A 15430-nucleotide genomic window follows, 5' to 3' on the forward strand; every position below is an offset into this window, starting at 1 on the left:
ATGCCTATTATGCAGATGTTGTGTGGGCAATAAGACATGGGGCTCCTTGCAGAAGCGGTATTTTATATGTGTGTGTATATATATAATTGCCAATTTTGTACAGAATCATATTTGCTAAATGGCAATGTCTACACAGAAGATTACCTACTTCCTTGACTGCTATTGGGTTGATATGTTTGACATTCTGCCTGTTCATTTTCTACATGTCTTCAGAAAATCAACACATTAGAGTCGAATCAGAATGTTTATACAGCTAAGATTGTCTTCTCTCCAATTTCCAAAAAAGTGAGAGAATCAAATAGCTTATCTCAAGATGATGATGTTGGACTAATTCAACCATTTAATTAGAAGCCTATATGGTGTAGCAGTGGTTTTTGGGGAAAGAGCAAGCGAGAGAGACTGAAACGACTGATTAGATATTTCATGGTCTCCAGCTTATTCTGTCCGATTAAACCGCAAGATTTACTGCAAAGAGTAAAATTTTTTCTGCTTTAATTTTGTCTAACGGCTTACTTTTATCGAACTACACAAGCATTGTTAACCATTCTGTGGAACTATAGACATCAGATAAATCAACACCATAAATATTTACATCCCCCAGCTGGAGTGAATGGAATAAATACAAGAGGTGAAGGCCCCTGTGTTGTAAGAAAAATATCAAACAATAGACAGATGGAGGAACATTTAATAATCAAAGATAAAGCGCTAACAAGTGATGATAATTTTGGGCTATTCAAAGTAGATACTTTACATGTACTGAAGACATCTGTCACCCATTTTAAGCACTTTCCCTTCTTTACCTTTTTCTTTCATCAAAGAAGGGCAACATACACTTAGATTCACAATCAATACAGAGAGGCCCAACCCAAGCCCTCTGTTCATTAGCTATAATGGCCAAACAAAGATTGAAAAAAGCACACCAACAACCACACACATAAACACTCCACATTTAATTTATATCTGTCTCCCATTTCTCTCCATCTCTGCCACAGAACTGCTACATGCATATAAAGAACAGTCATCCGCCTCCTCTCATGTGTGCATGTCACTAATTTCCTTCAATGGGCGTTCCTGTTGTAATCAAATGAGCTAAATGGCTGGCAGCACATGGTCATGGATATATTTAGCTTTATGAATGTAAAATTGGCAAAAGCAGTAATAATTTTAATTTTGAGTAATATTATAGCCTTAGTTTATAAGTTCTAATCATTGGTTTTTAGATTTTCAACATTTTATTCTTTATTATAATTTTCAGTTTTGCAAAATTTTATTTCTCTATTTTTCTTTTTATTCTTTGTTTTAATCTTGCTATATGACACATTTTGAGCTGTATGTTTTAATGAAAGGTGCTGTATAAATAAAGTTGAGTTGATTGATACAACATTAAAAACAAGAGTTCAGCCAAAGAGTTCCCTTAATTAGTATTGTCTCATGTGATATCCTGTAGGACAAAAAAGTTATGAAACTAATCCGACTTTCTCTCTTACACTACCTCAGGAGAACAACATAAAAATAGTTTTATATTACAGAACAACATTTCACCTCTGTGCCCCAGGGCGTAGGCGTTTTGTAAAGGCTTATTTACAGACAAACAAAAGGCAAAAAAGCCATGGGTTTGAAGTATTTAAAGACATTTTCTAAAATGTAAAATGTTGGCTTTAGTAATATCGGATCCCATCGCACCAAATTAATGTATCATCCACACACACATTTAGAAACATGAAGAAACACACCACATAGAAGTGGAAGATACTTATTCTATCTAAAAGGAGGATATTTTGTCTCTTTTGGCACCTCGCTGCTGCTTTTTGGCTGTATATCAGTGTCTTTGACTTGTGGAAGAAAGGAAGTTGATTTCTTGAAGAATCATAAAAACAACTTGATTTTTAAATGCTTTTTAAAATTCAAGTCATATCTGGCACAATCTCTCTAAGATTTGGACATTGGATTTATGTTGTTGGACAATTTACCAGTACTTCATATTTTAGCTTGGGTCATCAAGTATAATTAAAACCTAGGTTATCATCAAGGTGTCATCTGCATAAAAACAGACATTACATTTATAGATGATGTTGCAGGTGAAGTTGGAGCACAGAGAGATAAAATGACAATGACAGCAGTGAGGGAAGCCTCAAGGTACAGTGCATCTGGAGAGGACAATGAAAATCTGCTATTGTAATTAAGCAATACAAATTATATTCCTCATTGTCTACTTAGACATGGGCCATTACAAACCCGCCTTTCTGTCCAACCACAACGACTACCAGCTCCCAACATTCTTGCACTGCTCTTAGCAGAAAGAATAAAATGATAAAAAATGTTTGCATCCTGTTTCTAAAAGAGCTTGATTCCAGCTCTGTGACCTGCCCCCTGACTGTGTCCTCTGGGAAAGGCAGTGTTGCATAGTCTCTCCCCATGGGAGTGGTGAGTACCCTTCCTTTTTCGAGCTAACATTAAGCCAAGGGCAGCAATGGCCCCACACAAAAGATCAAATTTACAGTGTAAATGTCCTGTGGAATCTGTCCTCCAGTGGTTCTACAATGGTGCAAAAACAGTTGCCGCCCTCAAAGGAGGTGAATTGCTGGTCAGAAAGAAAAGAGCAAAGTTTCCATTTTACCTGACCTTTAGGTCTGTCTGTGAAAATGATACAAAGGCAGTAAGTTCTCCCTCTCTGACAGGGCATGGACACCAGCATAAATCAGGACTCAATTTGACCTCATAGAACTACAGTAGGGTTGCTATACCTAACCAGTGGGTCATTTAAAAAAAGGACAACTAGGGAGGGACAACTAAGGACAATTAAGGACAACTAAGGGCTAATCCAGAGTTGCCCACTCTGTCTTTTTATGTGGTAAATTAGAACTTTGTTTGTTTTGTATTTTGATTCAAAAGAAAACCTTTCATTAATGTGCCAAACAGATACCCTCTTTGACTGTGGGTAATGTTAGTCTCTTAAAACATTAAGTGGGCAGGTAGAGAACCACAAACAAGAGGAAGAAGAAAATAGTTTAAAAAGACTTAAAGTGGCCAATTTTTTTCATTAAATCAAATAACTTCCATTCTGGAGGTTAGATCTAAGGTGTTATTTCTTCTGTCTCTGTAATAAAAGACAGCAATCACTTTGCTGCTCAGATGTGACGCCAGACATACAAATATAGTTTAAAAAATTAATCTGATCCTTCCAACATGTGAATTCATCTGTCCTCAGCATGACCATGACATTTTTTTCTCCCATAATTTAGAGGTTAGGCAGATTTACTAAGCCTACTGGCAAATTATACTTTGCGTCACAAAATGCTGTGTCACAATAAGTTCTCAAGAGTGGTAACACTAACACATATTATGTAATTGGGAAGTGGAGCAGTAGAGTTAATTTGAATGTGCTGCTTCTAAGAAAGACCTAATGCTGGGCAATTTAAGAGGTGTCTCATGGATGTCAGGAAAGCAATGGAGTACAAATGAAAGAGCAAGTTCTCTTCTACCTTAGCTTGGAATACTGGTTGGAGAAATTTATAAAAATATTTTGGAATTGCAGTCATATCCTCTATGCTCATATACTATATGTAAGGCAAGGCAACTTTTTTATATAGCACATTTCATTGATTTCTTTACAGACACAAACAAACAAAAAAATTTAGTGTGTGAGAAAAATGTTGGACACTTGAAGATTTATTAGCTTTTAACTCCAGAACATTTTATCTCTCAGGCTTGTTTGCCTCAAAATCTGTTTGGATATTAGCAAACCAGTGAATCCCACACAGAGTACGTGTTATATCAAGTATTTACTACTGAGAACAGCAGAGAGGGATATGTACAGCATGAGTTTGGATTGTTCCAAGTCAAGACTTGCTTCGCTGTGTACTTTCCACCACCCCCCTACACTACCTCCTACATATAATTATTTGCAGTAATATTGATTTTATTCCCTAAACTGTACAAAACTATAAAATGTAAGATGTGAAAGTTGAGTAAACACATGCAGACAAGGTCTCTTCACAGGTGAGCTGTGTGCTGTTTAGCATTCACTCTCTCTCCTCACATGTCCACATGTGGCTATTTGTTCAACAGAAGACAGACCCAATACAATCAAATGCCCCTCTGCCCATTCTATTGGGAGAGACAGCACACCAAATTGGATTTACTGACAAATAACATTTGGACTGAGGACAGGTGAGTTGTTAGGCAGTGGGTCAAAAATTACAGAAAAGCAGATAGACCAAACAAGTGCAGCTGACAAGAGATGCACACAGATGAGCTTTCAACCTGAGCTACAGCGGTTGTTGCTGTAGTTAAAATTACCGCAGTATGTACTGTAATTTATACTATGTTTTTAAAAATATTATTCTGTTAGTTCCACTAAACAAAGATGTAACTATAATAAAAAAAGCATACTTCAAGAGCCATACACTTAAGGTTCACACAGACTATGTTAACATGAAAGCACGCAGAAGCAGAAGCTTTAAGTGCTCAAGGTGGTTAATGTTTTTAAGTTGAGGAAATATACTAGTATTTTTAAATAGTCCTTGTCCTATAAAGTATATTTAAGTGGGTCAGTTACTTCAGCGATTGAAAATAAACTCACGTACAATAATTGTCATATCTTCACATTGACACACATACAATATTTGACAGTGAATTTAGTTTACAGAATGTACTATTTTCACAGTAAGATTGATAATATAAATAAAGAAATAACTGCTGCAAGTGTAATTTCTGTGCTTTTGTCATTCTATACCACAAAATAATGGGACAATTAGAGTAGTTTTGTATTGTACATATACTTGCAGAACATATGCAGCACTAAAATGAACCAATCCTTTTTGACAAGTTAAATCCCCTGTTGTGTCAGAGCTCCACAATAACTGAACTTGAGTTCAAACAATGTAATAAAGAAATGTGAATTGAAAGTATTGTGTCTTACCGGACAGCATTGTCCATGCGTGACACAGTGAGGTAGGCAGCCAGGTTAGCTGTGTAGGACGAACACACAATGAGGGTGAAGAGCCACCAGCTGCCCATGACGATACGCAGAGCTACCGACCCCAGGATGGAGTCACTGCCTGTGGAGGTGCAGGTATAAACACACAGGTATAAAACATAGAGGCACTCATTATCATCATCATCTTTACATGTACTGTGCAGCATCACATTACTTATCACCACACAATAATATATCTTATCTAGGGCTGCAATTTATTTATTTTCATTATCGATGAATCTGGTGATTAGTTTCTCAATTAAATGATTAATCATTTGGTCTATAAAACATCAGAAAAGAGTGATAAATGTCAAATGAAAAATATCATTTCGTTTCTGTTGTTTCTGATTAATTTTCCTTCAAACAACTAATTGACTAATCGTTGCAGCTCTCATCTTATCCTTAAACTAGCATGAATAGCAAGAAATGATGTGCACTGGAATCCTATTTAAAGAACACATTTTGTATATGTGAGCCAATGATAGAGTGAATAAGGTAATGTTGCCAAAATGTGTAGGCACACTTTTATTATTATCAGGTCTTGTTACCCAATTTTATTATTTCAATTACTTTTTATATTACAAGAGAGCCAAGAAAATAAAGGCTTTTTAAATTAATACAGCACGTTTTGAGTGACAGGGATTATTTCCAGCATTTCAAATAAGCCTTCAGGAGATTGGTGACCTCAATGAGAAAAACCGAAAACAGCATTGTGTGTGTGTGAGGGGTAAAGTGGTGGTTCTGGTACACCACAGTCATACTTTCTCACCAGAAAAGGATTTCAGTGTCGTTTCTGCACATTTATAACAACCTACTGAGCATTGACTTTGTATAGTGTTTTCATGAAACTGTTCTTTTTTTTTTAGGTTTGCAAATACGACTTTGGAGATAAAGTTTAATATTCTAAAAATGTTAAATGAACTAATAAGCATGTGGGTGAGCCAACCAGTGATTAGTAAGCACTCTGATACTGAAACTGACACATTTAAGTTTATACATTTTTAATCACACACCAGTTGGTGTTAAAGCTGCTACAAGTTGTAATTTTTTATCGCTTTTGAGACAATAATCATATTTGAATGCAGCAGTTGACTTATTTTGTGTAATTATTGTAAGTTTTTATCATTTATGTTCCTATGGGCTTAGTGTATTCAAACCCATGTACCCTAAAATGTTACTTGCACGCTTGTATATTCTATTACACATCCCAATCCAATTCTTTTCAAAGAGTGCAGTACTCATTTATATTCATTCAATATTCACTCCTTTTAACGTGCTTCCCTTCATGTCTTTAATCCCTTGAGGGAGGGGGGGAGACTGGTTCATCACATTAGCTTTTCTATCTCCAGTTTCTCTCTGTCATACTGACTCTCTTTCTCTCCAAATATCCAAAAAACATCTTATGAGGTGCATGAGAAAAATGTCAGCATACATTCCAATTTTGAAAAGTAAAGCCATAGAAATGTCATCTGAAAGATTCAGGAGTGTGAAATGTAATGAAAACATATTTGTCTAAAAGTGTCACAATCAACACAGCTGTGCCCTTAGGACAGCTTGGTTAAAAAAAACTGAAGGTCTTGTCAGATGCAAAGCACTCCAGCATCAGTCATTTTTATTATACATGGCTTTGACTGATTTCTTAAGGTCAACGAATGTGAAATGTGCATCTTGAAACTGGATCTTACCCCACTGTAAAAGTCCACTGTGGTGCAGTCTTTCTCATCTTGGAAACAAATTGATTAAACTCTCTAATCATAAGGAAAAAGTGTCATTTTCATCTGATCTCCAGGACAGTTTCAGATTTCTTTATTTCCTACCTCTCCGTGACCTCTTTATAGGACAAAAGAAAGGCAGTCCCCATTTGTAAAAGGCAGTGAGAAAAGTCAGTATGTCTGTGGGTGGATAGTTTAATCTGCACTGAACATACAACAAAACCCAGCCAAGTGTTGGCATATCATTATTAAATCATTGGGGGGATACGGTTGCCAAGTTTATGCTCTCTGACAATGGCACAGTATGCATCAGCAGTCAGATCCATATCAAAGTGACCTATGTCATCCCGAGGGAAAAAAAAGCATTTCACTTGACTGAAACAAAAAGTGGCAACGTTGGAATGCAAGCCAGAAAGAGGAGAAAAAAAGAAAGACAGAGAAAAGACGTGAAATTCAGCTTTTCTTGAAATATTGTGGGTGTTGGGTTAAAAAATGCTCATAGGCAGTGTGCCAGACTTTGATAGATGCAGTTCAGGCTTTAACATCAGTTGCTGAAGTAGTCATTTATCCAAACCGGACATACCTGGATCTCCACCAGACCTAAAGATGGGACGTTCTCCTTGACAAAGGCACCTTTAGAAAATGCAAGGGTGGGCGTTGTGCCTCAAACTGACTCACTACTGAATCAGCATTTGCTGTTTACCGACATCCACATGCATTTTAATTGATTTGATTTGTTTTTATTTCAATCTTCTTTCTGTAATCCCTTTAAAATGTCTTTCTTCCCTTTTATTCTGCTTACATTTAATGTTACATTTGTGAACTTTGTGAACTCAACATGGCTGGTACTTAGTGTCCAAAGATGTGCCACTGAAGGTCAAAAGCAAGCAGGTTTTCGTTCAGTCAACAATGACACACTTTATCGGTTAGTACTTTTCTGGTTGAAGGTTTAGTAACTAGTGAGAGAAATTGACTTGTGTTTGAAATGAAAACCCGCCTAACCTTGCCTCTCCACAGGAGATGACAGCTTTCCTTGCATGTAGTGGTGGCCAGACTCAAACTATCACCTACCTTGTTGTACAAAAGCACCATAGACAATCCAGATGGCGCTCTGAAGCGAGGTGGAGACAGAAGGCGGTGGATGGCCTCCTGTGTTGTTGTGGCAGCGCACTGCCTGGATGCGTCTGAGTAGGAATATCATGATGCCCACCACAGGGATGGCCGCGGCAATACACGCCCATACTGCCAAGTCAAATGGTGCCAGCAAAGAGAAAATGTTTATCTTTTCCTCTGACTTGCGCATCAGGATTCCCACTGAATAGTCCAAGTAGCGTTTGCTGAAATCCACCACACTCTCGCGCTCTGGCGTGATGGTGATGGCTGATATGGCCAAGTCAGCTTTCTGTGGATGGAGATTCATACGTTCTTTTAAGTCAACATAATATGTTTAACACTTGTGTGCATTTTTTCTTTTTGCATTTGACCTCCAGGAAGTGGTCTTGCACCAATTTGGTGTGCATATTTTCATTCCTGACCAGGGGAAACCTGTTAGTTTTATGACACTACTGAAGCCCCTTTCACAAAGGCAATCTATCCCTGAAATGTTCAGGAACATTTCCTGCATGAGGTCATGTGTGAAATGGGAGTAGGGATCGATAGTCAGGGAAATCTGTACCACCAATTCCCCACCTCAAGACCTAGTAACATGTCAGGGAAAATGCCAGCATGGCTGTGTTGTGAATGAAAGCAGTAACATTTCAGGGACAAGCACGTAAAGGGTTATGTCCGTCTGACAAAAGATGCTTTCATGTGGAGCAAGCCAATCAATCACAAGACTTGACGTGTGGTTGGTGTACTGCGAGTTGGGCGGTGCTAGGTTTTGGCTCATCTGTTTTCAACATGGTGGCTGTGTCACAAATTTTCTCATATTATGGCTAAAAAGTACACTAAAATAGGTTTCTGGAAACATTTGAGGAAAGAAATAGGCAATGCAGTAACATAATCTCAATTCATATTTGATCAGGGCTGCCTAGTTTGAAAGTTTGATCTGAGTTTCGTGAGTCTTTCCCTCTTCTTCTGTTGAGTTTTATGGCGGTTGGCATCCATAAGTGTTGCATTACCGCCAACTGCTGGATTTTCCCTTGACCCATCTGTTGCGGCATTGCCATGGCATGTGTGAAAAGGCACAAGATGGAAGTGTTCCTGAATGCAGCTGCATGTGTGAATAGTGAAAATCACTAGCAGTGCCTGAAATTTACCAGGAACTATGTGTGAAAGAGGCTTAACACTCTTCAAGAACCACCATCAGTCCACATTTTAAAATTTTAAGTGAGTGTATCTCCCAACTCTTTACTCAAACAACTTCTCTGTGCAGCTTCATGCTCTGAGCAAGGAGAAAACCTTTTGATTTTGGTGACACTGATCTTTCATCATTATAGACCAAACTTTGCCTTCCTTTATATAACTATTGTATTCTGTCATCTCCCCAGTACAGTTGACTCTGAAGATAATAACCAGGGAGATTATTAGGCCTTGTTCTCTTTGCTTTTGTTTGTTCTCTTGCTTATCATGAAATCAAGTTTGCATTATTTCCAGTCTGTATTCTCCTGCCTTTTCGTGAGAGAATACTGTCATCAATGTAACATGGTTTTTCTGAGTGAACATAACTCATTTCAACCCACAGGTCTTTTGAACAAAAAACATCAGTCTCTTACAGTCATTGAAGCGAAAGCATGCTGGACCTGGTGGCAGTAATCATATTGGGATTGTTGTGTTCAACACCACATGTTCACTCTGCCGTTGTTCAATCACACAACTCCCTCTGATAAACAATAGTGTGAAGATTGTAGGTTGACACTTGCAGGGGAGCATGTGACTTAATAAAAAATCTCAACAAAGTGTGGGGTTTCTCTTACAGATATAGTATATAAATCTTATATAAATCTTTATTTTTCTGCTACAATGTAATGAAAAACACACAAACCTTTACCTCTATCAAAGGGATTTAAAATCACATTATCCTTATGATCCATAACAGCTTTTGTCTCAAACTTTCCCTCCAACAAGCAGAAATCAGACCGCAATCAGTCAATCTGTGATGTCACACACTGGAGAAAACTGATTTGCAGATAGATGCTTTTGGCTCGTGCAATGTTTTTCTGATCTTTTCCACTTTACTGAGCGTTATAATTGGGCTCCCATTTTATTTCCAAACAAGCCAATGTGGCTTGACTCCCAGAAAAAGGATTTGGACTGACATCTGGACATTGATTGACTGAGATGAAAAAAAAAAAACAAAAAAAAAAACACTAACCTTGCCAATGAGTTCTCCAATCATGCCATTCCAGGATCCATTAGGGAGTGCTGAGCCATACTTCCCATCTCCGACTTGGTAGATGTCATACTTGAAGCCCAGGATCTTGGCCAGGGCATCCAAAACATCAATCGAGAAACCCTTGTATCTCTTGGGTTGGCCCAGAATGTTTTCGGCCACCATCACAAAAGGCTCTTCCTGTACAGATGAATATTGTACAATTGCTCAAAGGAGGTTTTGGAGAATACATTACTGACATAATGATAATGCCATGAAATGTGAACGTGTGCAGATTTTGTCTTTAAGACCAAGGTTTATCCTCAAACTTGGGGAAAAGAGTATAATATGTGTGTACTTAATCACAAGCATGTCATTTATCAAGATGCATCATAATCTCTTCGGGGCCATATTGGCGACTGAGGCGAGGACACATTCAGTCATCTTAAGAACTTTGGGGTGACACCTTTTTATGAAGACCTTCTAAGGTGATCTAAGTCAAACTTCATCATAATAAAATAGTTTCCTCAGCAACTGTTGACCTGTAACACATGGCACTATGGCAACTGCTATGGTTCATCAATGTGGTAATTGCCATTTTAAAATTTATCGCTCCCCACCCAGGGTTCTTCTTTATGGGTTGAAAGTGTCAGGGCAGCATTAAATGGGTGAAGGAGGAGTAAAGAGAGCTGAAAAAGACAGGGAAACAGGGACAGCGAAGAGAGGGGGAGTGTTAAAGTGGGCAGGGGCAAATGACTTGATTAAGTGACACTGCCAAGAGAGAGCTGAGCAGAACTTATGTGAATAAATATGGTGCAGGTAAATCATGTGTGAAGAAGAAAAAATGAGAGAAGGGGAGGAGAAGAGTGCGATCCAGCGGAGAAAGGAAGTCGCTTAAAGACGCTGCAAGAATTGGAGAAGTTGAGGACAAGCTGCTGATTGTAGAGTTTAAGGGTGTTCTACAGATTCACAGGGACGGAGGAAAGGATATTAAAAATCCTTCTTCCAAGAGTGACAACACCAGTGACAGTTTGCAAAACCAGGATCTTGTGTTGTCCTTTGTTAGTTCTTCATCCATCTGAGGGAAACTAGGATTCAATCTTGACTGAGGCTTTTGTATTTTATCGTAAATTCTCACATAGTGAACACTTTGTTTATCTCAACTGAGGTAAGAACTGGACAATTTTTTTTGAGACAGGCTACTATTAAAGACAGGACTTCATTTATGTTTTATGTCTAAGTGTGTACTTCACAGAGAAACAAACTGCTGCTTAATCAGTGGGTGTAAAAACCAACCTCCATAAATGTGTTGATGTGTTTGCTGTGGTATTTGTGTTCTTACTCGGTTATTTGCCTACTCAGGTCAAGTGTTAATACATTCAGTGTACTCCCACAACTTACCAGTAATGTTACAATCTTCAGCGTCACTCCCTGCATACCGCTCTCTATCCGATTCTCCTTTAGGCTACCATTCAAACCGCGGGTGGAGTCCCAAGATGCCAGCTGATTGGGAGAAAGAAGAATCAGATAGATAAGGAAATGAGATATATAAGGAAACCACAGTTCAGGTCTCTGAGCGACAAAGGTTAAAAAACACTTAATAAATCCATCACCAATGTAACTAAACGATGAATCCTGTGCAGTGGGGACATAAAGTGAGTGAGCCATAGCTAAAGTAATCATCCTATCTGCCATTTTGCGATTTAATTTGTAGTGACAAACAACACTGAGTGGCCAACATCTATGTAAACATCTGAGCTGGTTACCAAGACAACAAGCTACAGCCATTAGCTTGCTATCAGGACCCTCTATTCAAGCTCTACTACTGAATGCTGCAGTGTTTTTCCACACTTGGTAAGCACTCTACTGTATAGTTACCATTAATCATACAGATTGAAGGTGGTGGTGATGAGGATGATGGTGAGGATGAGAGGGAAAGAGCAGAAGTAAAATATTAAATAATAAGAACTTTAAGTAGACATCATGCTGATTATGTAAAAATTGCAGAATGAAAAACAAGCATACAGATATAATTTTCAGACACATTACTCCTCAGTTTGAGTCTGGTGCTTGAATCTAAACTATCCCTGGACTTCCAAGCTGTCAACGTTTTGAGGTATGTCTCAAGTTGTGGAGGTGATGTTTGTTAAATTTTTAATCAGTCCTGCTGGCTGGACAAGGATTCTCAAGGATCTGACACATCATTTGGAGGGTCTTTGAGATTTGAGCTGACAGGACAAGAACGGTGGCCCAAGGCCAAACAACAGGCCTTTCTGGCCACAGCACACCTCAGTCCCCAAGCATACGTATCCCCCTGGCAGGAGCCTCTTCCAGATACCTTTCCCACAAAAACAGTGTGTACTCCACAGTAATGAGACACATCTTTTAAAGCAGTAATCAGTAATCTTTTCACTTTTAAGTTTTGTGAAATTACTCAATTGAAAGTGTCCAATTATAGGTGTACTTTGTTTTTGTTCCAGCTTTTCATTTTGCATCACTGTGGTTTCTAATTACAAGCACCATCAAAAAAGAAACAACTTGTTACTTTCCATCTGTCAGTAAGTTTACCCAATTCCTATTAAATACAATTCACTCAATATAATTTACATTTCATAACCAACATTTATTCATTTATTTTTTTGTTGTAGTTGCTCATGTGAAGAACTCATTCTCTGTTACTGATGCTACATTATCACAGCTCGCGTTCAAACTAGGTAACTTCTGACGAGGAGAAGCTGCACTCGTGTCTCATTTAGGCACAATTCCACCCTGCTGAATCTTAATAAGCAGCTTATATGACTCACTCTCATCAGCGAGGGAAGGTTCATATAAAATGCTGAAAGACTGTTAGTCCTCCAGAACATGGCTCTGGACATTTCATTCAGTATTAAGAGAAAAAAGTTACCAGAGATCAAAAAACACTATTTTGTATCCTTCTGCTGTTCCCCTTGGCTACCAGTCAAGATTGATGAGAAAAACAAAATGAACAAACATAAATCTCTGTCACTGACACCATTTACAAAGGCAAACTTGAAATTACAAATGATTACACAACCAGTAGAAAACAATAATTACTACAGATGCACCAGGCAAAAACAAATGCTTTCATCTGTGAATGAAATAGAGGCATGCGAGGCGATGACAGAGGCTTCAGAAGAAAATTTCATTATGAGTGAAATCTTTTGTTCATCACAAACCATCTGCAGAGCATGTGATCCTCCAAATACTCAGTCTCAAGAGTTACACTGCATCGCTATGTACAGCTTCACTGCAAACTCCAAGTGAATCATGTTTATAACCCGCAAGCTTGTGTGGGTGAATATAAACAATTTTCTTCCCATCCTTCATGAGAAGCCACTCATGAAATGTGCCTTCTTTATCTTTATCTAAGCGCCGTATGCATGTCAACGATATGGAGATCAGTTGTTCATGGAGCTGTTCATTATAAACATAACATAAGGTTTTGCAGTATTCATTTACATGTCTTTATGTACCTAAAAGCTTAGCTGTTTCTGCAGTTTACTTAGATCAGAAACATATGAAATGAGATTGCTTACTATGACAGTATATCGTGATCCATATGTGGGTAATCGGTGCAATTCTATAGGTAAACACTGTACAACCTAAATCTAATTGCTTGTCTACTTGTTTGTCTGTGTATGTGGATGTATGAGACTGTCCAGGCTATGTGTGTGTGGGTGTGTCCAAGTGTGTGTGTAGAGGCAAAATGTCACTCTGCGTCGCTTGCTTCACAGGGGGCTATTTTCTCCATGAGCAGCTTCATCCTCGGTGAAGAACTGTGAACAATCTCTGCTCTGTAAACTGAAGAACACTAAAGAGGAACACTTCTACTTCAGAGCTTTGCACACTGAGACGCCACTGGGAAGGTCACAAACAATACATACAGGAAAGCCACACTGCCTGCATATGAATGAGTAACACTTGACTGGACACATTGTGATTGTCGACAACCAGCTTTGAAAATGTAATTTGTGGATGAATAATTACTCTTCTCTCAAATGTTAAACAAATTACACAGGTGTCTTCCTTTGACAAATAAGTAAAACACGCGATTTGAGATTTTCAAGGACATGACAGTGAAACAGGAAGCCTTTTTTTTTTTACTGAAGGGGATATATAAAAATATGCATAATGATACATGAAAGAAAAACTGATTTTTGTTGCTTGACGCCAAATTTCTTTTAAAAAAAAGCTTTTCTAGCCTTTTTCCTGCACCTTTCTTTGAAGTGTCAGCAAACTGAGGATTTAAGTTTTAGATAGTCCTCCTATAAATATGCATAGCAATCAGTCACCATGAGTTTACCTAAGTGAGATCAAAACATTCTGTTGTTTCCTTCTGCCTCTTAGCATACTGAATATGCTTTGTGAACTATCCTGCAGCACGGAAAAAAAACGGAAAAAAATCGAGCTAATGAAATTTTGCATTCTGCCGTTTAAAAAAAGTCACAGCAATAACAGGACAGCCATTTAGCTAATGGTTATGATTCATTATACCTTAAAATAAAATAATCAATTGTAATGGGGATGAGTAAATGCCAGTGACCATTTGAAAAAGATAAAGGGATGAAAGTCAAAAAGCCTTGGATTCATAGCGTCAAAACAATCTCAATTACAGTATGTCCTAGTGTTATAGGACATACTGTAATTATATGTCCTACATATAATACATATTATTATATATATAAGTCTTATGGAAAGTTCCCTTTCATAGAACCATTTAAACTGCATCATTATAGATGTGGAGCCATCGTCTGAGCTAGTTGCAGCTATTCTGCTTCTCTTTTTCCCCAGCTAGTTTAGTCCGCTAGGTGCTTACATATTGACAAGCCCATCATGCTACAGAGCTTCTTATCGACCCACTATTCTTTGTCTGCCTCACCAGCTGAATTGACAAGGCTGTGCGTGCTTGTGTGTGTTGAACTTAAATGTAAAATTTTAACTGCCTGCCTCATTTACTGCTTATATCTTGTAAGGTGTCTCTGCATGTGTCCCTAACTGTGAGATTCTTATTAAATACACTCTATACATGTCTTTAAGAAATATGCACGTACATGTGTACAGTACATCCATGCGATAATATCAGTTGGCGTCTGTGTGCATGTTTATTTTACATCTTTCACTTTGCATCTTCTATCCCAGAGGAAAAAGCCGGAATGGAGCCGATGGTGTTATCTCTTATCACCAGACACACAGTGAAAAATAAGCTGGCCATTTAAATTAGTCAAGACAAGAGGCATCTTATCTGTCCTGATACACTAGAGATGAGCTGGGCAGGCATGGCGCCAGTCTGTCACTATAACCTCTTACAGCAACATGAGGCAGGATTCACTTTATACTGCCATGCTAGACAACAAGTGTAAAAGAATAAAAACCTGAAAAAACTGAGACAAGAAGGGCAAGAAACATGAA

General features: G+C 38.2%; 1 protein-coding gene across 1 annotated transcript in view; it reads right to left on the reverse strand.

Moving 5' to 3' along the window:
• grid1a (glutamate receptor, ionotropic, delta 1a) overlaps positions 1-15430 on the reverse strand; it is a 102208-nt gene that overhangs the window by 11945 nt on the left and 74833 nt on the right. The window contains exons 7-10 of the mRNA XM_044373316.1: positions 11402-11503; positions 10004-10201; positions 7762-8092; positions 4922-5060 (exon numbers count right to left, since the gene is read on the reverse strand). Of these exons, the coding sequence (XP_044229251.1) occupies positions 4922-5060; positions 7762-8092; positions 10004-10201; positions 11402-11503 (770 nt within the window). The remainder of the gene's footprint in view (positions 1-4921; positions 5061-7761; positions 8093-10003; positions 10202-11401; positions 11504-15430) is intronic.

This window comes from Thunnus albacares, chromosome 14 (assembly GCF_914725855.1).
Source record: "Thunnus albacares chromosome 14, fThuAlb1.1, whole genome shotgun sequence".
Classification (NCBI taxonomy): domain Eukaryota; kingdom Metazoa; phylum Chordata; class Actinopteri; order Scombriformes; family Scombridae; genus Thunnus; species Thunnus albacares.